A 21914-nucleotide genomic window follows, 5' to 3' on the forward strand; every position below is an offset into this window, starting at 1 on the left:
GAACCGGAAGATGTCTCCTCGCACCCCAGCCTCGTCTATGCAGCAAGAAACCAGGAACTTAACCAAAGTCGCCCCTCCGGCTGGGCCCTCTGAGCCCCTCTCCTCCCCTAATGGCATAGGAAACCATGATGCTTTAAAGCAGAGCCAGCGAAACTCAAGCCCCTCCTCCCTCTTTTGGTCTTTCAGAGCTATAAAGGAGGTGAAGGGGCAGAGGTGACTGAGATCTCTCGCGCCGCAGTCTGAGGGATGAGGGTGAGGTGACCTGCTCTCAGAGAGCCCCACTTAAGTGAGGGAGTTGGTCTTCACTCTTGGAGTGCCCAGCTTGCGGAACCAAGACAGAATACATAACAAAGCAACAGGCAAAAGAGCAGCATGCAGCCCATCTTCGTAGAGGGGCACAGAGGTCTAGTGTAGAGGGCTCAATGAGCACTGAGGAGATGGGAGATACTGCTGCTTAGGTCAGGCAGAGGGGGCTCAGTTAGCAGGAGCCTTAGAAATGGGTTGCCTTTCAGTCCCTCAGCCCCCAGCCCTGCAGGGCAGTCATCAGGAAGTCATCAGAGTTTTATTCAAAGTTGGCACTTGGCAGCTGGAGACACTGCCTTGCATAACGTAAGGGTCCCCTGTGGATAAGATGACCAAACTCCTTGGCTTCCAGTTCTTTCCTGTCTCCAGCAGGCCTCTGGGTACCTCCTCTCTCTCCCCTGGACCCCTTTCTAATGGGATGTGGGGAAGGAACAGACAGCTCACAGCCCAGGAGGTGTGCAGGCCTGGTCCAGTCTTAACTGTGGAGCTGGCTTTGGTGTGGGACTCAGGGGTTCACTCAAGGCCGTGCTTGGGTCAGCATCCCAGAGAGCCCAGGCTGTCAGTAGCTGGGCTCCACATAGTTCCCAGGGAAGAATCCAGACCCTTCCGAGGAGACGCCCTCACACCAGCCATCGGAGTAGCGGCGGGTAATGCAGATAACGGTGCCCTCAGAGAAGGAGAGTTCGTTGTCCTTCTGGCGTGTATATGGGTACAGTGTCACCACTGCGGGGCGGGAGGAGAGGGTGCCATGAGAGGTGCCTCCTGACCCGCAGTGGGGATGCTGGGGCCCACGTACTGGACTCTAGGAAGCAACATGGGGAGTGGGGTAGGAGATGCCTTCTCCAAAGCCCCGGGGTTCCCTCCCCAGCTGAGCTAAAATTCAGTATCAGGGCGGCTGCTTCTCTGGGGGGGGAAGTAACACGTTCACACCTTTGCAGATGGGGATAGCTCCAGGCTAGAAGAGTGGGGTAACCCTGACCTCAGGATCTGGTGCCCTTCAGTCCCAGAAGTCAAGTACCTTTCTCCAAGTATGCCTCAGGGGCCCAGCTGGGCTCTTCGGACCCAAAGTCTGGTGGGGGCGGAGGTGGCAGCCCCAAATCATCCACGTCCAAGGGTGGAGGAGGGGGCAGGGGCAGCTCTGGGGCTGGGAGGGGAAGCAGAAAGGCTGTACGTGGGACCCAGGCAACCCCCCGCACTCCAAGAAACTTCCGTGTGCAGAGAGCAGGGCCTCAGGATCTACCCATCTTTTGTAATCTGCCTCCACTCCCTGTTCACCCTGGTCCACAATTCCTCTAGCAGGTCATAGGTGCTCAGTAAAGACAGTAACATTGAACACTAGGGCTGTCAGCCTCTGCCACTCGGATGGGTGAGCCTTGGGCAAGTCACTTAGTTTAACCTCTCAGGCTCAACATCTGGTAAGTGGGAGTGTGAAGACCCTAAGTGTGAAGATCCCAAGAGTAAAAGTGAGAACATGGGTGAGAAGCTTTGACCCTGGGGCCTAGTATGAAGCAGGGGCTACATTATGTTAGTTCGCTTCCTCCGCTGCCTTTCTTGCTACTCCTGCCTTGGGCAAAGCAGTCACTGACATAGGCGCAACGGGATCCAACAGAAGGTGAGGTGGGGATAAGTGTTGGGAGGTGAGAGCGACCCCAAAGTTGAGCTAGGAGGAGAGGGCGGAGCTCCTTACCCGGCGGGGGGAGGGAGAGATCCTCCAGCGGAGGGGGCAGCAGGAAACCGTCAGAGGCAGCAGGTGGAGGGGGTGGGGATAGGGGTGCTGCCTGCCCCTTGGTCATGGAGATCCCACCGACACTTTTGGCGCTGCTGAAGACCAGAGAAAGGGGTCTCGGCTAGATTGGGGGACAACTTTGTAACAGCACCCCAAATGGCCCCGCCCCTTCCATCATAGGCCCCGCCCTCGTGACCTGGAGTTGCCCCTTTCACGACCACCCCCCTAGCCTGGACCTGTGGGGCTCACCCCGCCGAGGCCAGGGAGGAGGCGGAGGAGGCGGCGGAGAGCTTGCCGTCGGGCACTGAGGGCAGCTGCACGGGCTCGGGGATCCGGGGTGCTCTCCTGCGGTGGTGAGAGACGGGGAGGGCATCAGGCGAGCAGGGGTCGGTGCGGGGAGCAGGTGGCAGCTGGCGGGGAAGGAAGTTTGGCGCCCGCCTTGAAGCGGGGTGGGGGGTGGGGGTGGGGTAGAGTTTCTGGATGGAGCGGGCAGGGTAGGATCGCAGGGAGGCCTCACCCCAGGGTGGCGGAGGTGGGTGTGGCAGGCGCCTTGATGCTCTTTCGAGACAGGGTCCCGGTTCGCGACAGCTGGGTGCTCAGATCCTGCAGGGGAGCAGGGGGCGGGGGCTGACACCCATGCGGGGAACCTGCAATCGCCCCCCCATCCCAGAGAGGAAATGGGGGAGGGGCAGGCGAGAACTGGCAGGGAGAACAGGGGCACAGCCAGTTCCCCCTTCCACTTCCCAGCCCCCTCTCCCACCCCACCCACTCTTGCCCCTTGCCCGTCATTTTCGCAGGTCTGGGTAACCGGCTGTGGGGAGCTCAGGGCAGAGGAGCAGAACACTTAGAATGTACAAGCGACAAGGCGCAAACCCACATGCAAGAGAGCCCCTCCGTCAGGGACAGGGTTTCCCTGAGAGTGGGTGTGTGGGGTATGGTGTCCTCTGCTGTCCCTCACTAGGGACAAGACAAAAGGGACTGGAGCTCAAGCGTAAAGAATTTAACTTGGACAAAAGAAAGAGCTTACTGGTGAGGAGGCGGAAGGAGGGAGTGTGCCTTCTCTTTTGGGGGGAGATGGTGTGCTGAGGATGTCAAGGGGCCGTTTAGATACAGGGGAACGTCCAGTCTAAGCTGGAATGTTGGAGTGTGGGGACAAGGAATCAACAAAATGGGGCTGGGGGGGTGTGTCCTCTCCCAGCTCTCAGAAGGAGGTGGGCTGTGGAGAAAACACCAGTCACTCCCCATGTCCTCTGAGTGGCGGCGTCCCGGCCGCTCCCCACCCAACTGCAGCTCTGGGGTGACGGTTCAGTGCAGTGACCTCAAACCTCCAGACAGAGGAAGTTGCTGTGGCTGGGGAGCCATTCTCATGCACACCCTGACATCCTCCCCCCCTTCCCTTCACACACCCGGCACCCACAGAGGCAGGGGGTGGTGCCCAGATGTCACTCTCAGCAGATTGTGTGGTACAGGGTAAAGGTCAGTTATGAAGAGAGGGGTCATGGAGTTTCAAGGAGAAAGGTGGGGGAGGGGACTCCTGTAGGGGCCTTGTGGGGGAGGGGAGCCACTTAGGGAGATGGCTCCAGGGAGCGAGGAAGGAAAGGGACTGCAGGTCGGAAAGGAAAAGAACATGGTTGTGGAAGAGAACTGAGCGTCTAGAGAGAAGGGAGACATGAGGCAGAAGAGAGTGGAGGGGATTCCCTGGTGGTCCGGTGGTTAGGACTCTGCTTCCACTGTAGGGGGCACAGGTGCGACCCCTAGTTAGGGTGCCACGTGGTGCAGCCAAAAAGAGAAGAGGGTGGGCTGTGGAGAAAGAGGAGAGGCCCCTCTCTCTACCTTGATCCCGTGGCCGATGTCATCCAGGCAACCGAAGTTGAGGGGTCTCCTGTAGTAGGGCGTGAGGGGAGGCAGGTTCTCGGGGGCAATGATTTTCTGGCTGGGAGGCAGCCGCTGGACGGTGGCTAAGGTGCCAATCTCCCTTCGGGCCACCTTCTCCATATGCATGTTCACCATCTGCATGACAGGGTTGGAGGTGACAGTGGGGCAGCCCCCTGCACAGCACCCATTCCCTTAAGACTTCAGGGTGGGAGGACGGACTATGGGAGGCAGTGAGGCCCACAGAAAGAGTGAGTTTTGTCCCCAGGGCCACATAGCATTTCGGAAAAGGGTTGCCAGGGGAAGATGGAGGCACTTTGGAGCTACTTCCTGGTGGAAGAGGACAAGGGTTATTAGCTGAGCAGGAAACAAGGAAAAGAGGAAACATCTCTGGGGATGCTGGGCTGGTTCGGAAGCAGAGGGGGATAACGTGGAGGTGCCTGAGAATTGTGGCTGGATCAGCTCTCCCTTTTTGGTGGACAATAATATAAGTGAATTAACTTCCTCTTGGAATGTACTGGGGAGAAAACCACAGCACTGAGGGTGGGAACTGCAGTCTGATGGGGTGAGAGGAAAAGACACACCCATGCTGAACATGTGAGTGATGCACAGGCAGGCCGATGTGTAGCTGAATGTGTGTGTGCGTGTGGTTTATGGGGCAGTTCCTCGGCCAAGGATCCAGGAAGGAAGGAGGGTGTGTATGCTAGATGGGCGGGGGGTGCTGTGTGGTGGTGGCAGTGTTTCCAGGGCTGAGGATGACCTTGCCAAGCAAGCACTCTGAGTCTGGGATATTTGTAAAGTCACTGCCTGTATTTAGATAAAGACAGGGTCCGTTTGCCTCTTTCCTGTCCTATGCAGCCACTGTGATGGGGACAGCCTGTTTTCTACCGTGTAGAATTCAGAGAAAGAAAAAGTTCTGCCATCGGTGAGTTCCTGGTCCAATGGGGCAGCAAGGCCCACCCTTGAGACACAGTCATATAGACAATGAGGCTCGAGAAGCTTAGGGCGTGCTAGCCCTTTGTGATAAAGGTGGGTGTTTGGATGTGGAGGGAGGCACGAAAGAACTTTTGCTGCAGAAGGTGTCTGGGTGGGACTGAAGAGTTGCAGTCTAAGGCGAACAGCTTTCCAACAGCCCTTACCTGGCCCAGCGTGCTCACACGGGCTTCCACCTGCCGCAGGGCAGCTGCCTGAAGGTCCAACATACGCAGAGTGTTTCCAGCCAGGTTGCCCACCTGATAGGCCACGCTGGCCAGGGCCTGGGTGGTGAAGGCCATGGTCTCCTCCAGTGCCTTCCGTTTATCTGTGGCCTGAAATACACACAGCCCTGGCCTGAGGCCAGCATGTTCCACCAAGGCCGTGGCTGGGTGGACTGGGATGGGAGAGGGTATAGGGAAGGTGGGGGTCTCAGTTGGGAGAAAACAGCAACCCTCAGATGTTTGAGGAGGTTTCTGTAAGAATGACATTGTAGTAAGGACTCAGGAGACATCAGGAAAGTGAATCTGCAGCCCTGAGGACAGTGCAAGGGGAGAACAAGATACCCTTCTAAATAGTCATGCTGAAGATTGGCCCTACCACCCTCCTGAAGAGATTTTTGGGGGGTAAAGGGTAAACAGTAGAAAGGGAAGAGGAAGTCAATACTGGCTGGAAGAGATATTCTCAGACTTGAAGACCAAACAACCAGCCTCAGGCCCCCATCCCAAACCTTCTAACCAGAATCACCTGGCTGTGAAGCCAATGTACCTGTACCTCAAAGCTCCTCAGGGGCTCCTGTGCTCCTGGTTTAGCTCCAGTCTCCAGGTTGGTGTTTGGGAAGCAATAATCTGATCCATTTTATAGATAAGAAACTGAGGCCCAGGAGGGGTGACTTCATTCATTCTCTCCAATAGCTTCCCAACACACTGAGAATAAAGCAACTTCTAACTGTGTCCTATATAGGGCCGCACAAGGTTGGCTCCTGCTTTCCTCCTCACCCTCATCCCCTTCCACTCTCCCCCTCACTCACGCCCCTCCAGCCACATTGGCCATTGGGTCTCTGTTCCTGATCAAGCTAAGATTGTTTCTACCTCAGGGCCTTTGTACTTGCTGTACTTTCAAGAATCGTTCGTATTAAATCTTAGTTCTTCAGAGACACCGTCACTCACCAGCCTAAGATTCCCCCCAGCCCACTTCTGTATTGACTATCAGATTTATTCTGTTCTCTTTTTTTAATTTAAAAATGTCTTTAAAATATTTATTTATTTGGCTGCGCCAAGTCTTAGTTGCAGCACATGGGCGGGATCTTTTAGTTGAGGCATGCAGGATCTTTAGTTGTGGCATGCAAACTCTTAGTTGCAGCATGCATGTGGGATCTAGTTCCCTGACCAGGGATTGAACCCAGACCCCCTGCTTTGGGAGCGGAGTCTTAGCCACTGGACAACCAGGGACGTCCCTCTGTTCTCTTTTCTTCATAGCACGTAGCACTATCAGAAGTTATTTATCTATATACTTTATTATCTATTCCCATTCTCCCACCCATACACACACACACACACACACACACACACACACACACACACACACACTAAAATGTAAGCACTATGAGGGCAGGGAGCTCATCTGTTTTATTCTGTATGCTATCCTGGCATAGTGCCCAACACACAGATGATACTTGATGAATATGCGTTTGTGAGTTAAATTAGCACATTGAATGCAAACCCAAACACTTGCTGGGCATCTTCCTGCTGCGTGCCAGGCACTGTGCCAGATGCTGGCCAGGGCCACACTTCCAGTCAGTGGTGGTGGGGTGGACAGGGACTGGCTGAAGACAGAAGAGGGTTTTTTGGTTTTTTTGTTTTTTTCAGTCTCAGATCAGACTATGGGGGCTGGGACAAAGCTTCTCCAGTCATTTGGTTCCCCAGGCAGCTTCCTCATCTCCGGTCAGTACATAGAGGGTAGGGGGCCAATCAAGGGCAAGTCTGGGGAGAAGCCAGTGGACGGACCAGCAAGGCTGCACACTGGAGGCTCCTTGCTAAAGGCCCTCCGGTGCTCCTCAGGGCCTGTAGTGAAGAACAGAGCTAGAATCTCTCTGAGCAGGGTGCTGAGAGAGGCCTGGGTGCCTCCAGTGTAGTCCAAGCCAGGCTGGAGCCAAAGGGCAGGCCCAGAACCTTCTGGGCAGGGTGTGTGTGTCCCCACCCCAAGCCGCTTCTCCATTCAGATTCTCCTCCCTGCTTTTCTGTTCCAGCAGAGGCAAAGAGCTACTCACTTAAATCCAATTTACATCTCATCAGCGTATGTAACCAATTGCCTTAAAAAGGCAAATCAGTCCAGGATGTTAAAACCAAAGAGGACAGCGGGTCTTTTTCTAGTTCAAGACCTTCCTTTACTAGGTGAGGAAACAAAGCCCCAGAAACGGAGCAGTGACTACTCCTCTGGTCTTAGCTGGCCTCTCCTGTACTGTCCCCTCCCTGGATCGGCATGTGGAATTCATCACTGGGTTTTCCCTGTCAGTCCAAATAGGAAAAATGTCTGCTTGGGCCCAGTTCTGGGAGGCTAGAGCCTGGATGCCTCCTGACACCTGGGCTTTGGTCTTGACCCAAAGTCACGTCTGGAGGCACAAAGTTCTGGGATCCATCTTCATGGCTGACTGCTTATCCATCATGCAAATCACCCTGTCTGCAAACTCAATGGACCCTGACCTGAGAACTCTGCAGCTGACCTCAGCGTGCCCTCCCCCATTCCCCGTGGGTTTCCTGACACCTGGTTGGGGTGGAGGGAGGGGTGAGGGAGGGAGGGAGGTCGTGGGAACCAGGCCTTGTTTAAGACCAGTTCTGAGAAGTCATCCAAACCCTTCCTAGGCATGTGCTCCCCAGACGAAGATCCTCAGAGAAGCCAGGAGAGGTAATTGGTTGTGTGGTCTAGTAGTTAGTGTTCCACATGAAGGAAGCATAAATCAAGGGATTCTGACTTGGGTCAGGGCTTCCGAAACCCTGAGTGTTTTCTCAAGGGCTGCTTCACCTCACTAGAATTGACTTTTAATATCTACATGTGTCTTTCATCCTTCTGATGGAGATGATGACGGTGGTGATAATGGTGACAGCTGCCATTTATCCTGCCCTTCGTAAGGGGAGGCACTGGGCTACACGCGTTAAGGCGTTATTACATTTAACCCGTGTGACCACCATGGAGGAAAGTATAAGAATCAGAGGGGAAACTTGCCCCAGGCCCAAGGGTTGGAAATTGGACTCAGGTCTTTGTGACCTCAAATTCTGTGTGCACACGGTGTATGCAAATAAGAACCCACCTGGAAGAGCTTTGAGATGCCCAGAAGTTATTGAAGGAATGGGAAGGACAGCCTCCATCCTAGTCTATAGAGGGAGCATGCCTTCCAGTGCTTGGAGAATGGAGCTGGTTTACAAGCCACATTCCAGCTCATCTGCAGTATCTATAATTATGTCACTCAATATCTACATCTGGGGTAGTGTTTTCAGCTAGAGGTTTGGTGGGGCTACTCTGGAGTCAGAGGTGCTGGTTCAAATCCAGGTTCTACCACTAGGTTGGAGACCCCGGGGAAGTGAGTTAAACTTTCTGAAGCTCAGCCTTCTGGTTGTGAAGTGGGAATGGTCCTCACCTCACAGACTGGGGTGAGGCCTGAAGGAGGCGATAAGGCAGGTGGGGGGCAGGGCGCCTTAACCTTTGTTATCATTAACTCTCTTTAATCTGCTATTTTCCCATAAGCACTTGCTCGTTTTATTATTTGTTTCTTTCACAATCCTACTGAGCTGGGAGGTCCCAGTGCAAATAAACTGTCTTAAAATCATACAGCATGTCAGAGAGGGGAAGGCGGAGAAGAGAGGGCTCAGCTTCAGAAGTCAGGAGTCCTGGGCTGATGTCCTTGGCTCTACCATTGCCAACCTGTGTTACCTTGGACACGTCACCTCGCCTCCCTGAACTGCTGTTCCTTCATCTATGAGCTAGGAATGATGATACTGTCTCGCAAGGCCGTTATGAGGGTTAATGAAGGAACAGAGGTGCTGGTCATTGTTAAGTTTCCCGTGCCCCTCTTCTGTTCATCCAGGCATCTACTTGCGGTTCGGGGACAATCCCCCAATTTAGAAAACTATCCTAAAATGCCCCTGTCTTTATCTTTTGCTGGTAGCCTGCTCCCTGCAGTCATATTGTCCAGCCCTCTGCTTCTGAGGCAGACCGCATCTCTTTAACCCAGCATAGTCTGACATCTCTCAGCTCTCCCTCAGATATAAGGAACAGAACTTTCCCTCATCCATCTCAAGTTCACCACAATGTTTAGGATATTCTTCTGAAGTCTCACCTAGAACGTGGACTGATGGTACCAACCGGTGTGTGAGGACAAGTCTTTGGGCCTCTGGATCTGAGTGAGAGGCTAGGAGGGAGATGAACCTAAGGTGAGACCTGTAGCAGGACAGGGTAGCGCTGCCTGCCCAGGCATCTCTGAGGCTCTGGGAAGAGAGAAAGGAAACAGTAGGGGCTCGGGGAGCATGAGTCAGTGTTAGAGTTTGGGGGACTGGGATGAAGCAGACCTGGAGTGGGAGGGTAGCTCAGCCAAGGAAGGCACCAGCCAAGCACCTGTCAGGATGGGGTCTGGGCCCCGGAGGGACTGGGGTACGGGGCTGCGCCGCTCTGCTTACCTGCACGTAGTTGTCCTCGCAGTAGTCTGCAACTCGCAGCAGGGAGCTGTGGTTGCCCCGCAGGGCCTCCCGGCCAGTGGGGATCTCAAACTCCTGCAGCTGCTGCAGCTCCGCCATGGCCCCCCGGCTCTGCCTGGCTCCCCAGGGAGCCCGCTGGTTCTGCACCTCACCCTGCCCTTGATTGGTCGCTCCGCCTTCCTTCCCTCTCACTGCTTTTGGTTTCCTCTGTGTGAGAGACCCAAACCCGCTCGCAAAGGGCAGACATGCTCGTTCCAGGACAAGAGGAAGTTAGTCCCCACTCACTGGGTCTGTGCTTCTCTGTCCCCTACCCAGAGGAAGAGGGAAGCCAGGGCCCCCTTTGGGGGCCCAGCCCCCCCAATCCCACCCGGCAGAGGAAGCCAAGGTCGGGGCGGCTCTGATTGCTCCCTGGGCCTGGAGAGGAAACTGCAGTGGGGGCTGGGCTGGGAGACAGGAGGAAGGGGGTTGGCCTGCTCTGGGGGAGATGGATTTTCCACTCATGGAAGGGGAGGAAAGGGCAGAGGGTGGGGGCTTCCTTGGGAAGCTCAGGGATGAGTCACCAAGAGACAGGGGACTGGAGGGTGGAGAGGATGTGGAGACTGGTCATGCGGGGGGGGCCAATAGGGCGGTGGTGCGGCAACGATGGAAAGCAGCCAATGCAGCAGCCAGGGAAACCAGGTTGGACACCCGGAAGATACAGCCAGAGGCCCCCTGAGAAGCACCATCAAGTCTCTGAAGGGTTACTTGTGATGAAGATCTGGGGTACATCCATGCTGTGTGCCTGACAGAGGCAAGACAAGATGAATTAACACGTGTAGAATACGGGACACAGACTAGACAACAGGAAGGACTTGGCTTTGAGAAGCACCAGGTTTAAATTCCAGAGCACTGAGCCCACCTCAGGAGGTATGTGCTCCATTTCCTGCATTCACAGGAGACATAGACTGGATGACCTGTCCTGATCTCAGTCTTAGAGCTCAGAGCTGTGAATCCTGGAGCCTGGATCCTGGAGCAAGGGAAGTTAGGATGGAACTGGGCCTCCTCCCCACCCCTCCCACTGGGGAGTCTGTCATTCATTCTAGAATCAGGAAAAAAAAGAGAATCCCTTACTAACCACATTAGTCCCTTACCATCTGCTCCTTGAGAGGGTCCCTTGTCATTGGACAGGCATGAGCCTGAACAGGAGCTCGGTGACCGTCAAATGGTATAGCCCTTGGGTGGTCCTGGGAGGAGACCAAGAGAGACATCAGGACCTGGGCCCTGAGCTCAGGGACTGCTGAGGGAGACCCACATGTGGGGCTCAGAGGGAGGCATGGAGGCAACAAAGCATTGACACAGGTGTTAGAGGTGGCCATGGCCCCAAGTGCTGACGGGCACGGCATCTTAAGTGAGCACATTTTTATTGAATGAGTGAATGAAGACTGAGCTGGGAGAACCTTGTAAGGTGAAATGGTGGGACTCAAATAGGGGACACAAAGGCTTCTCGGGTGAGGGAAGTCAGGAGCTGGTCTAGCACTTGCCGCATTGGGAAGAATAGTCTCAGAGCAGGCTCAGGGCTAGGGGAGGAGAGGGCTTGGGAGAGAAGGCCAGGGAAGGGGAGCAAGCAGGGCTGGAAGGTGAGAATGGGGAAATGGGCTCTAGGCCAGAGGGGTCACCAAGGAGGGGGGCCGATGCAGGTGGCAGGGTGCCTGCAGTGATGGCAGTCTTGGGGGCTCAGGCTGCTGCATGGGCTTAGAACCTTGAGCCTATGATCAGCTTAGGCATCAGAGATTTGGGCTTCCAGACCATCTGCTTTATCCAAAGACTTTCAGCTGATGAGGAGCTAGGAGGCTCAAACTCCATCTTGTCTGAGTCGGGGACAAGTGACTTGAAGTGCACGCTCGCTCTTGGCAGGTGAGAGGGACTGAGGTTGCACCGGGCTGGGATCTGGTGCTAGATTATTGAGGTTAGGCACCAGACAGGCCTTCCTCATAACCCTGTAGTAGTGAAGATGGTGATGGTGGTGATGAATCTATCCTGTTCATTATGTGCCGTGCAGTGTGTTAAAATATTTTACATGGATTATTTTCTTAGTGCTTACAATAATCATATAAGGTAGGCACCATTATTATACCCATTTTGCAGATGGGGAAACTAAGGCTCAAGGAGGATGAGCAACTTGCCTAAGGCCACACAGCTTGGAAGCAGCAGAGTCATGATCAGAGTTGGAATCTGGCAGACTCCAGATGCTTTCTCTTAATCACTCGGGTACTCTCTCTTCTGACAGGACTCGGAGTTTCCTGAAAGCTTCTCCCTGTGTCGTTAGCTGGAACAATAACTTTCCTTCCCAAACATGTGTCCATGAAAGAAATTCTCTCCCTTCTCCGTGCTCTGCTTCCCGTTTTCTCCATAGACAGGTCTTATCTAAGGATTGTGTGTGCCTCCCCCATCAGGCTGGGAGCATCCTCTCCCCCTGAGCCTAGACTCATAATGGGGGGGAATGAGGGGTGTAGTGAATCTGTGGTGAGCGATGAGAATATATGGTGAGCAGGGAAGAGGGTAGAAGTTGAGGTGTGGAGAGTACAGAGGAGGGAGCTGGGGGAGCCAAGGGGATTTGCAATCCGGCTGCGGGATCCTTTCCAGGACCTGGTCTCTCCAAGGCAGGATGGCCCAGGAGCTCAGTGAGAAGGAGCTCTTAAAGATGGAGGTGGAGCAGCTGAAGAAGGAAGTGAAGAACCCAAGAGCTCCGGTGAGCCTCCTCTTCCCTTCCCTGCTCCCTCTTCTCCATCCCTTTCTGGTCCACATGGAGCCGGGATGGGAAGGAGGAAGTGATGGACAGCCTGGTGGTGGGACCTCTCCAGGGCAGTAGAAAGAGTGGGAGGTGCCTCTGGGAGGTGGAAGAAGGCCAAGGTTTAATTCCACAAAGGTGCATTAGAGATAACCTCAGAGCCTGGAGAGCTCAGTGTGTCCGACGCTATCCCCGAGCCTGGCCTGGCCAGACATCCCTCGTGAGTAAGAGTCAGGTGTTGACATTCGGGTCAAGGAACTCACACCCCTCTCACACCTGCCTGTGCTTCTCATCTTTCTCCTCTCCGGCTCTATCCCCACCCTGTCCAGAAGCCTGTATTCTTGGGACTGAACAAACCATGAATCCTGAGCCCCAGACAAGGGCTAGAGCCACACTCTACTTTCTCGCAGATTTCCAAGACAGGAAAGGAAACCGAGGATTACGTGGAGGCCGAAGCAGGAAATGACCCTCTTCTCAAAGGCATCCCTGAGGACAAGAACCCCTTCAAGGAAAAAGGCAGTTGTATGCTAAGCGGATGGCTCTGCAGCCGCTCGCCCTGAGTGCCTGACCCTCCTTAGGCCCCTCCGTATCCAGAATCGAGTAGCCCGGGGCACCCAGGGAACCAGTGGGTGTTCACCTTCTTTTAGTCACAGAATGAGTACAGAGGCCTGGCTGCACGCATCCTGAATCCATTCCGAAGTCCTGCTTTGAACCCTCCTCTCTCATCACCACTTGCTGAGTCTGAGTCACTGCTGACCCCACTTGGAAACACTCCCAGGAGAGCTTCCCTGGCTCAAGCAGGTGGCACCTTGTTGGGTCTGAAAAGACTGCAATTCCCTTGGGAAACAGTTCCTCCTCCTTAGAACTCCTCCCACTTCCCCCCTCCACGGTCTGCCCAGGAACCAGCATTCCCATTCAGAGCTTTTGGGTTGAGGACTGGAGTTGGGGGCTCCTCCCCCCCCCACCGCCATGTCCGGTCCTGTCATTTAGATCACCCCAGATGGCCTGGTGACAAAAAGAGCTTGTAAAGTCATGAGGTCGTGATTTATTGAATGTTATCGCGCGTCTGTTCCGTGCCGGGCTAGGATAGAAGAGTGAGCAAAATTCAGGTGGCTCTTATTTGCATGGAATTTAGCAGAGAAGGCACGAGACAGAGTTACAATTAAATCAGTAAGTGCGACTGTGGGGGAAAGGAAAGTCAAGAGTGGTGTAGAAACACACAGCAGATGGACAGTCGGGCAATGAACAAGGTCAAAGTGAACTGTTGCAGGCAAGTGGGGGGTGGGGGGCAAGGACACGCCTGGGAGGGGGAAGACATGGGGCTGGAGAGGAAGATGAGGTCACGTCTGAAGGACCTTGCTGTGAGCTCAGGTAAGAACTTTCTTTTTGACCCTCATTGCAATAGGAAGCCTCTGAAGGTATTTAAGCAGCAGAAGGCCAGGCTTTGATTAGCATAAGGGAGGCTGGATCCTGCTAAAGGCTGGAAGACTAATTCCTAGGCCTTGTTAGCAAGAAGATTACCATCTAAAGGAGCCACAGACAGACCTTCCTGATACAATGTGTTCAGTGCAATGTCAGAGGTCTGCGTGGAGTAGGAGGGGGGCACACAGAAGGGCTGCTGAATCCAGCTGAGTGGCTGTGTTGCACCCTGGGAGGGAGGACAGGAAAGGCCTGGAAAAGGAGGTGATATTTGGAGTTGAGTCCTAAAGGGTTAAGTTGTAAATGGGTGGATGGGTGGCAAATCTGGTTGAAGGGGCAGTATGAACAGAGGAAAGAAGAAGAAAAAAAGAACAAGCGTTTGAATGCAAACACCCATTAGCTCCGAGTTGCTGGAATGTCAAGAGAAAGGCCTAGATTTTTAGGATCTGCTGCTCGAGAGGTGGGGTTGGAGATGATCAGAGTGTCTTTTTTGCAACACTAAACCACCCTATCTGCTGGGAGTAGGTTGGTAATGTTTGCATTTAGAGCGGAAAAGCTTTTGACAGGATTGAAAGGGGAAAGAGTGGAGGCAGAGAGAGAATTGAGGAGATGATTGTGAGCTCAGGGGAGAGGTGGGTTAGGGCAGTGGCTGTAAGTCTAGAGGGGGAGTTCTTTGGGAAATAAAGTTTTCAGATCCTGACATCTCATTGAGTGATGGGTGAGGGACAGTGGTGGTCAAGGAGGCCCACAAGTTTCTGGCTTGCGGGGTGAGAGAGAGAATTGAAAGCCAGTGTATGGAAAGAAACCTAACATAATACATTGATCTGACCCAGAGCTACAAACTCCCTCAGCCCCTCCCCCGTGGGCCAAAGCCCCGAGGTGCATCCTGCTCCTGCAGGTGAGGTCATGGGCCACTGGTCAGAACCCAGGATCTCCCAGGGACTCCCACTCCTTTCTCAGTTCCATAGTAACCCCACTCCACCATTCTGCAGCCTCAATAATAAATTCAGCCACCCCAGTATACTCCACTCAAGAGCAGGAAAAGAAGAGGAATGAGAAAGACAAAACATTTAAATATAATTGTTCTTGTTATTTTTTTTTTTTTACTGGGGAAGTACTAATATTCCACATGGCTCCATCAGTAAGAAAGAAAAAACAGATGGGGGCTACAGTCACATGGGTGTAGGTCATGGGCTGCGGCTTCCTTCTTGGTTGGAGTTCTTGGTCCAGGGGGCTGACTCCAACCTTCATTCCGCAGGACTCTGAACCCTTATCAGGGCTCCAGGTAGGGCAGTGGTTTCTTCTGCTCACCTCTGTTACCTGAAAAAACTCAATCCGCCTCTTGGTGGATGTCAAGCTAAAAGGATTTATTATTTAAGCAAGTGAGGAGAATACCAGGGATCTTTCTCAAAGCAGTAAAATTGGGGACATTTTAAGCTAAGGATACATGCATATTCATGAAGGGTCCACAGGAGTCCAAGCTTGAGCTGACTGAAGTCACATGGGTCAGAAAAGGTCAACAACATCATCCCTTAGGTTCCAGTTGATCTGGTGGCTCAGCTTCAGGCTAATCTTTACCAGTGAAACAGAAGTGGGAGTCTTTGCAACTGATATATTATCTTTGCTTTAGTTACTTCTCTCGCCTGATAACAGTCATTTGTTTCTGCATTGTTTGGTTCTCTTAAGATCTTTAATTACTGAGACCTGTTCAAGGGCAAGCATTGTGGCCGGGCTTAGATCACCAAATGGCTTAGGCCCAAAATGGCCTCTCTTATGTCAAGAAAGCCATTCCTGGTTCTCTTTCTCCAGGGACCCCCTACCCTATCTGCTTACACCTTTACTCAGGACGTGGTGCCCCAGGGGTCTCCTTGGCTCCACCTGTACCCTTCTGGTCCCCCTAAGATGTAGTGACAATCATAGGACCTCAAGATCAGTGGTGGGCCCAACACCCTGACTCCCTTTTCTGTCTGTTTTCCTAGTACCAGAGGAGCCTCCAATGGTTGAGGCAATCTCAGCTTCCACTTCAAAGGAAGTAGTATTTCGTGTCCTGGTGGCAGCATTCCTCCCTTCACATTAGCAAGTTCAGAGGATGAGAATGATGTTCTGAGGGTAGGTCATTGAAGCAATCTGAGCCACCCCTCTCCACCTCCACCCCGCAGATCCCTGAGCCTTTCAGTCATGAAAGGAAGGCACCGGATGGATGTCATTACTGGTTCAGGTCAGAGCACATCCAGCAGCCTCTTCACAGCATCTCATCTTTGGAACATGGTGTCTCCTCGCTGGAGCCTCACCGGGCCAGTCCACACTCTGTAAGGCCACCAGAGAACAGATGAAGGACTCGTGACCAGATTGACAAATCCCTAGAGACCTTTGCTTTCCTGGGATGGAGGAAGAGGGCCATGAAAAGACCAAGCAGAGAGGGTCAGAGGTGTGAGGACACCAAGCAGAGACGGGATCGCTGAAATTCTGATGATTCTGGGCAGTGAAATGATGCCAAGCTGGGAAAAGGCGGGGAGGCAGGGGAATGTTCTTGAACTTCTGATTTCCTGGTCAACTAACATCAAGCTGAAAAATTCCCAAGTTTCTAATTCTCTATCACCTTCCTTCCACACAGCACATTCACCAGAGACACCCAGGATGGAATTCCCAGGCATCAGAAGTAGGCTGGCCAGGGGAGGAGGGGACGGGTGACTAGTTAATCCAGGGCTCAGCTCCCAGGGCTGTGGCTGCAGCTTGAAATCCTGCCTAGCGGATCAGGCAGCCCCACCCTACCCCCCACCCCTCTGGATGTCACCCCTGCAGCCCCTGGGAGTGGAGTGAGGGCAGGGTCTTATCTGCTTGGCATGTTGGTGCCTCAGGCAGAGGACAATGAGCCAACTCTGACCTCAGGGCCTCTGGGAAAGTTAGAGTCCCCAGCCGCCTCCCACCAGTTCCCCAGCTGAGCTTGAGGCCTGGGGACTAGACCAGCTTTGTGGATGTATTCCACCTGTGCGTCACACGGGGCCTCCTGCTTAGAAGGGCCCTGTGCTTGGTTTAACACTCTGCTGCCTCTATCTTGAAATTCTTAATTTTTGAACAAGGGTCCCACACTTTCATTTTGTCCTGGGCCCACATATGTCTAGTACTGTATAGGGAGACAGAGCCCCGGCCTCCTGGAGAAGACAGGATGCTCACCCAGGAACAGGGTTTAAAGTGGGGTAAAGAAGAGTGTGGAAATGCTCATACTCACTGCCCTCCTCCAACACTTCCGAGGGTTAGAAGCTGGGGTCGGCGAGGCGACTCTGCAGTAGCTTTTCAATGCCCCCTTGGCCTCTCTGACTTTTTTCTACCAGACCACAGAAATGGGTGAAGTGATTGACATCACCTGCAGCACTGAAGCTTAGGAAACACACCAGGGGGGCCAGGAGAGGAGAGAAAGGTCAAGAAGAGCCTAGGACTCTGCCCACTCCCCCATGTCTAATCAGATGCAAATTCCTAAAGACGCTACCTTCTCCCACCCTCACACACTCATCTGTTTATCCCTTTGCTCCAACAGCCTCCCACTGAGCTCCCCTCACCTGGGCCCCTCCACCCCCCCCCCCACCCCCCGCCACCCCTTGGCTGCAGGGTTTCTCTGTGGCTCCCTTGCTTATCTCCTGTAAGACCAAGTCGAGACTTGTGGGTTTAGCACCAAGGCCCTTCCCACACCATGAGGGCGTGGCGGTGGAGGGCCCTGCTTACCTCTGAGGCCTCAGCTCTCCCCACTGCTCACCCCACCTGCCACCAAGGCTCCATCAGTGGAGCTTTTCTTAATTCCTCCACCAGCTCACACTGTGCTTGAGACACCTTCCGTGTCCAGCTAATTCATCTAGAGTCACAGCTAGGTTTAAGCATCACTTCTAGGAACGCTTTTCCAGATTCTCTCCTTTATGACTAAATGAATAGGTCATTCAAAATTAGGTAGTTCAGAATTTAAGAAAGAGGTATAAAAGGTCATGCCATGAACAGTCCCTCCCTTCTTTTCTCCTAGACTCCTTCCTGGAGAAACCAAAGTTACCTGTTTCTCACGTGAGCTCTCAGAGATCTTCTATGCGTATACAAGTTAACACATAAACATTCTCCCTTTTTTTACACACATGGTAGCACTTACATGCTGTTCTGAGTTTTGGTCTGGATTTCTTTTTGTTGATTTCACTTACCTTTGGTGTCCACATGTAGTCCCGAGCCTGTAACCTTTCATTTTACACTCTCCTTTAGTCTTCCCTTTATTAGTCAAGTTTCAAGCTCCTTGAGAGCAGAGGACAAGTCTTTGATTTTTGTATTTCCAGCACCTAGTAGGTGCTCAACAAATATGTGTGGAATAACTGTGTGATTCTACTTTATAGGCTTCCTATGTACCGGGCATTGTGTGTTGATATACCCTATGTCATGTACAAATGAATAAACAAAGACAATGAATGGACAGCCCAGGCAATCTAGCATAAGGGAGAGGCCAGGCTAGGCACAGACCTGCCTTCCCTGGAGGTCCTGGTGCTCTGCCCTCTGCTGGTCACTCCAGGCAAGGACAGCATCCTGCAGGTGCTACCTTCTGGACAATGCTGTCCTTTGGGGCCCTTCACAGGAATAAAACCATGGGGAGGGGCTCCTCAGACTGTTGGTGAGGAGGAAAGAGAGGTTCTCCCCTCAGCTACTGGGAGTGGAAAGGGAAGGAAATGTGGAGGGGGGTCTCAGAGAAGCTGAGCTAGGAGGGGAAGGAAGAGGGGATGGTAGTGGGTTCAGAACCATGAGTGAGTAATTGTGAAATCACTTTAGTAGTTGTGACCAGCTTTAAAAAAAATAAAAAACATACAAAATATCAGAGTGTAATTTACATGGAATAAAGCTAAATATTGTTTCTCAAACTTTTATTTCAGTTTTGTGTATGTGTGAACTGGTTTGTGATGTAAAACATATCTTACTGAAGATCTTGGTATAAACAAACAAAAAGTGGTGAAAGTCACTGGAGAAATGATGAGAAAGGTCCTGGTGAATAAGTCCTGAGTGGACATGAGGATTTACAGCAGAATCAAGCCTCAGAGAGGAGGGCAGGGCAACTTTTGTGGAGCCCAACCTCTATCTCAGTGCAGAAATCTTCCTACACACCAGGTGACAAAGACCTTTGAGCTCCCTGACTCCAGACTTCCAGGCACCAGAGGCTCAAAATCTGTCAAGCCTGTTCCATTAATAGACAGCTCAGATTGTGAGAAAGTTCTTCTCATTTGCCCCTCTAACTTCCACCCTCAAGTCCTCATCCTCTGCATCCATTGCAACCAAGACTGAACTACTAGGCAAATAAATTGCCAGCTAACCAGTGCCCTCTAATTTTCCTTCCCATACAAGCATTTGTTCTTTTCTCAAGAATCTGAGTTTCTATAGTCTTTATTATTCTGGTTATCTTTCTAGCAGTTAATATTATTGAGCCTATCATGGATGGGACACAGATAAAAGGACTTTTTGCTGACTATTTTACTAATTTTCACAGCACTGCTATGCAAAGGCACCATAATAGTCCTTTTGCAGATGAGGAGCAGAATTTTCTTCTTCCAGCTTTATTGAGACGTGATTGACATATAACATTGTATACGTTTTAGATGTATAACATAATGATTTGATATACGGGTATATATTGCCAAACGATCACCACAGTAAGTTTAGTCAACACATCCATCACCTCACATAGTTACGATTTCAGAACATTTAAAGTGCTTACCCAAATACGCCCACCCAGTTTGTGGCAGGTTGAAATTTATCAGTGTCTTTGTGTGATCCCTGGAATTGAATCTGATCCTCGGATTGTGGTTTGGATGGCTCAGAACAGAGACAGGATCTTTATCCTGACTCCCTCTCTGTGGACAACTTTTAACCTCAGATTTCTCATCTGTGATCAGGGCAGAAACATGTCTCTAGGCAGGTAGTTTTTGACTTTTTTTATTTGTTTCTTTTGTTTTTTAATTTATTTTATTGAAGTATAGTTGATTCATAGTCTTGTGTTAATTTCTGCTGTATAGCAAAGTGATTGTTACACATACACATACATTCTTTTTCATATTCTTTCCATTATGGTTTATCCCAGGATATTGAATACAGTTCCCTGTGCTATACAGTAGGACCTTGTTGTTTATCACTTTCTGACTTTTTTTTTTTTTTTTGGTGCACCCTGCAGCATGTGGGATCTCATTTCCCAGACCAGGGATGGAACCCACACCCTCTGCAGTGGAAGCAAGGAGTCTTAATCACTGGACCACAGGGAAAGTCCTGACTTTTTGACTTCTTAAATTGAGAAATATAACACACATTCATAATAGTGCATAAAACATAATGTGCATTTTAATAAAAATTTGAAAAGTGAACAATCTATGTAACCTCCACCCAAGGACAAGAAATACAATAGTACCAGTACCCCTGGAAGATTGTTGCTGGCCCCTTTCCAATCATGGCCCTCTCTCTTCCCCAAAGTATTCCATATCCTCACTTACATGTGAATTACTTCTTTGCTTTGCTGGATAATTTTACCATCTAAGTTTGCAGCTCTAGACAATGTATAGTTAATTTTGCCTGCTTAGAAACTTTCTACAAACTGAATATTATTACTTACCCTTTTGTATGTACCCTTTTTAAGAAATTTATTTATTTATTTATTGGCTGTGTTGGGTCTTCATTACTGCACACGGACTTTCTCTAGTTTCAGCCAGCAGGGGCTACTCTTCACTGTGGTGCATGGGCTCCTCATGGTGGTGGCTTTTGTTGCAGAGCACGGGCTTCAGTATTTGCTGCACAGAGGCTTAGTTGCTCCATGGCATATGGGATCTTCCTGGAGCAGGGCTCAAACCCATGTGCCCTGCATTGGCAGGCGGATTCTTAACCACTGCTCCACCTAGGAAGTCTGTACTTACCTTCTTTTGTTCAATACTTAAAAAAAAAATTCATTCATTTTGTTGCAAGTAGTTGTCCATTTATTTTGTTGCTGTGTAATATTCCACTGTGTGGCCTTACTGCAAAATATTTATCCATTCTACTGTAGATGGGCATCTGAGTTCCAATTTTTGCCTATTATGTTGCCAAAAACTCTTATGTATGTCTCTATGCATAAAAGCACACATTTCTTTTTTTTTTTTAAGCACACATTTCTGCGGGTATATGTACAAGAGTGACATTGCTAGATCATAGGGTATGGTATCTTCACTTTATGTCAAACTGCTTTCCACAAATTTATGTTCCTTTGAGAATTCACATTATTCCATATTCTCAATAACATTCATTCTGGTGAGTGTGTAATAGTATCTCACTGAGCTTTTAATTTGCATTTTCCTGATGACATGTGTTGCATCTTTTCATGTGTATCGGTTACTTTCACTTTCCTTTTTTTTCTTTCTTTTTTATGAAGTGCCAGATCAAGTCTTTTGCTATTTTCCATTAGGTTATCTTTTTTCTTATTGAATTTTAGGAGCTTTTTATATGCTCTAGATACAAGTTGTCAGTTATGCATTACAAATATCTTTTCCTATTCTATGGCTTACTTTTTCACTTCTTTGTTGGGGTCTTTTGATAAGAATGTATAATATCATATTAATATGGTGACATATATCAAACTCTTAGAAACTTTTGTGTCTTGCTTAAGAAAACTTTCCCTACCCTGAGGTCATGAAGATATTCTCCTATGCTGTCTTCCAAAGCCCTATTGCTTTTTTTTTCCACATTAAGCTCTGTAATTCACATGGAATATATTGCTGTGTTAGTATAAACTGGGAGGAATTTGATTTTATATTTTTCCATATGGACACTCAATTGTCCCAGAATAATTTATTGGAAAAAAGGTCCCCACTGTTCTGTTGTGCTATATTTGTCATAAATCTCTTGTCCAAGTATGTGTGCAGCTGTATCTGCGCTCTCTATTCTGTTCCATTAGTATGTTTGTCTTTTCACCAGTACCACACTGTCTTAATTCCTATAGCTAATAGTTGATTACAAGCTTTAATATCTGATAGTCCAAGTCCTCCCACATCTCATGCCTAGGTGTTTTTGAAGCTGGGATCGCTCATACACGCAAACTCACTAAAATGTTTGAGAGTGTGGGGTCAAGTGGGGAAGAAGGGTGCTCAGGAGAGAGATGGGGAGGGCAGAGCGAGGATTCTGTTTCCATGGCATCCTC

The 21914-nt window shown here is 50.8% G+C and overlaps 2 protein-coding genes across 2 annotated transcripts; one reads left to right on the forward strand and one right to left on the reverse strand.

The window, feature by feature from the left end:
* Nucleotides 1-547: 547 nt before the first annotated feature.
* ABI3 (ABI family member 3) lies at nucleotides 548-9966 on the reverse strand. The gene is made up of 8 exons (XM_057716144.1): nucleotides 9544-9966; nucleotides 5041-5208; nucleotides 3863-4039; nucleotides 2547-2632; nucleotides 2279-2374; nucleotides 1991-2124; nucleotides 1322-1447; nucleotides 548-1026 (listed from the first exon to the last, which is right to left on the reverse strand). The coding sequence occupies exons 1-8, from the start codon at nucleotides 9658-9660 to the stop codon at nucleotides 863-865; spliced, it is 1068 nt and encodes a 355-aa protein (XP_057572127.1). The 5' UTR covers nucleotides 9661-9966; the 3' UTR covers nucleotides 548-862.
* A 480-nt stretch (nucleotides 9967-10446) lies between these two features.
* Nucleotides 10447-13226, forward strand: GNGT2 (G protein subunit gamma transducin 2). Its single transcript, XM_057716798.1, has 3 exons — nucleotides 10447-10467; nucleotides 12184-12289; nucleotides 12739-13226. Exons 2-3 carry the CDS (start codon nucleotides 12206-12208, stop codon nucleotides 12886-12888), a joined length of 234 nt encoding a protein of 77 aa, XP_057572781.1. The 5' UTR covers nucleotides 10447-10467; nucleotides 12184-12205; the 3' UTR covers nucleotides 12889-13226.
* Nucleotides 13227-21914: the final 8688 nt, after the last annotated feature.

Source organism: Hippopotamus amphibius, chromosome 17 (genome assembly GCF_030028045.1).
Source record: "Hippopotamus amphibius kiboko isolate mHipAmp2 chromosome 17, mHipAmp2.hap2, whole genome shotgun sequence".
NCBI classification, from domain to species: domain Eukaryota; kingdom Metazoa; phylum Chordata; class Mammalia; order Artiodactyla; family Hippopotamidae; genus Hippopotamus; species Hippopotamus amphibius.

Excerpts from the sequence above, each read along its gene's own strand:
- ABI3 (XM_057716144.1), bottom strand. The coding sequence starts at position 9,660 with ATGGCGGAGCTGCAGCAGCTGCAGGAGTTTGAGATCCCCACTGGCCGG. Across the intron at positions 2,375-2,546 it reads CCCACCTCCGCCACCCTGGG|GAGAGCACCCCGGATCCCCG; the intron begins GTGAGGCCTCCC and ends TCACCACCGCAG. Across the intron at positions 1,448-1,990 it reads TCTCTCCCTCCCCCCGCCGG|CCCCAGAGCTGCCCCTGCCC; the intron begins GTAAGGAGCTCC and ends TTCCCCTCCCAG.
- GNGT2 (XM_057716798.1), top strand. The coding sequence starts at position 12,206 with ATGGCCCAGGAGCTCAGTGAGAAGGAGCTCTTAAAGATGGAGGTGGAG. Across the intron at positions 12,290-12,738 it reads TGAAGAACCCAAGAGCTCCG|ATTTCCAAGACAGGAAAGGA; the intron begins GTGAGCCTCCTC and ends ACTTTCTCGCAG.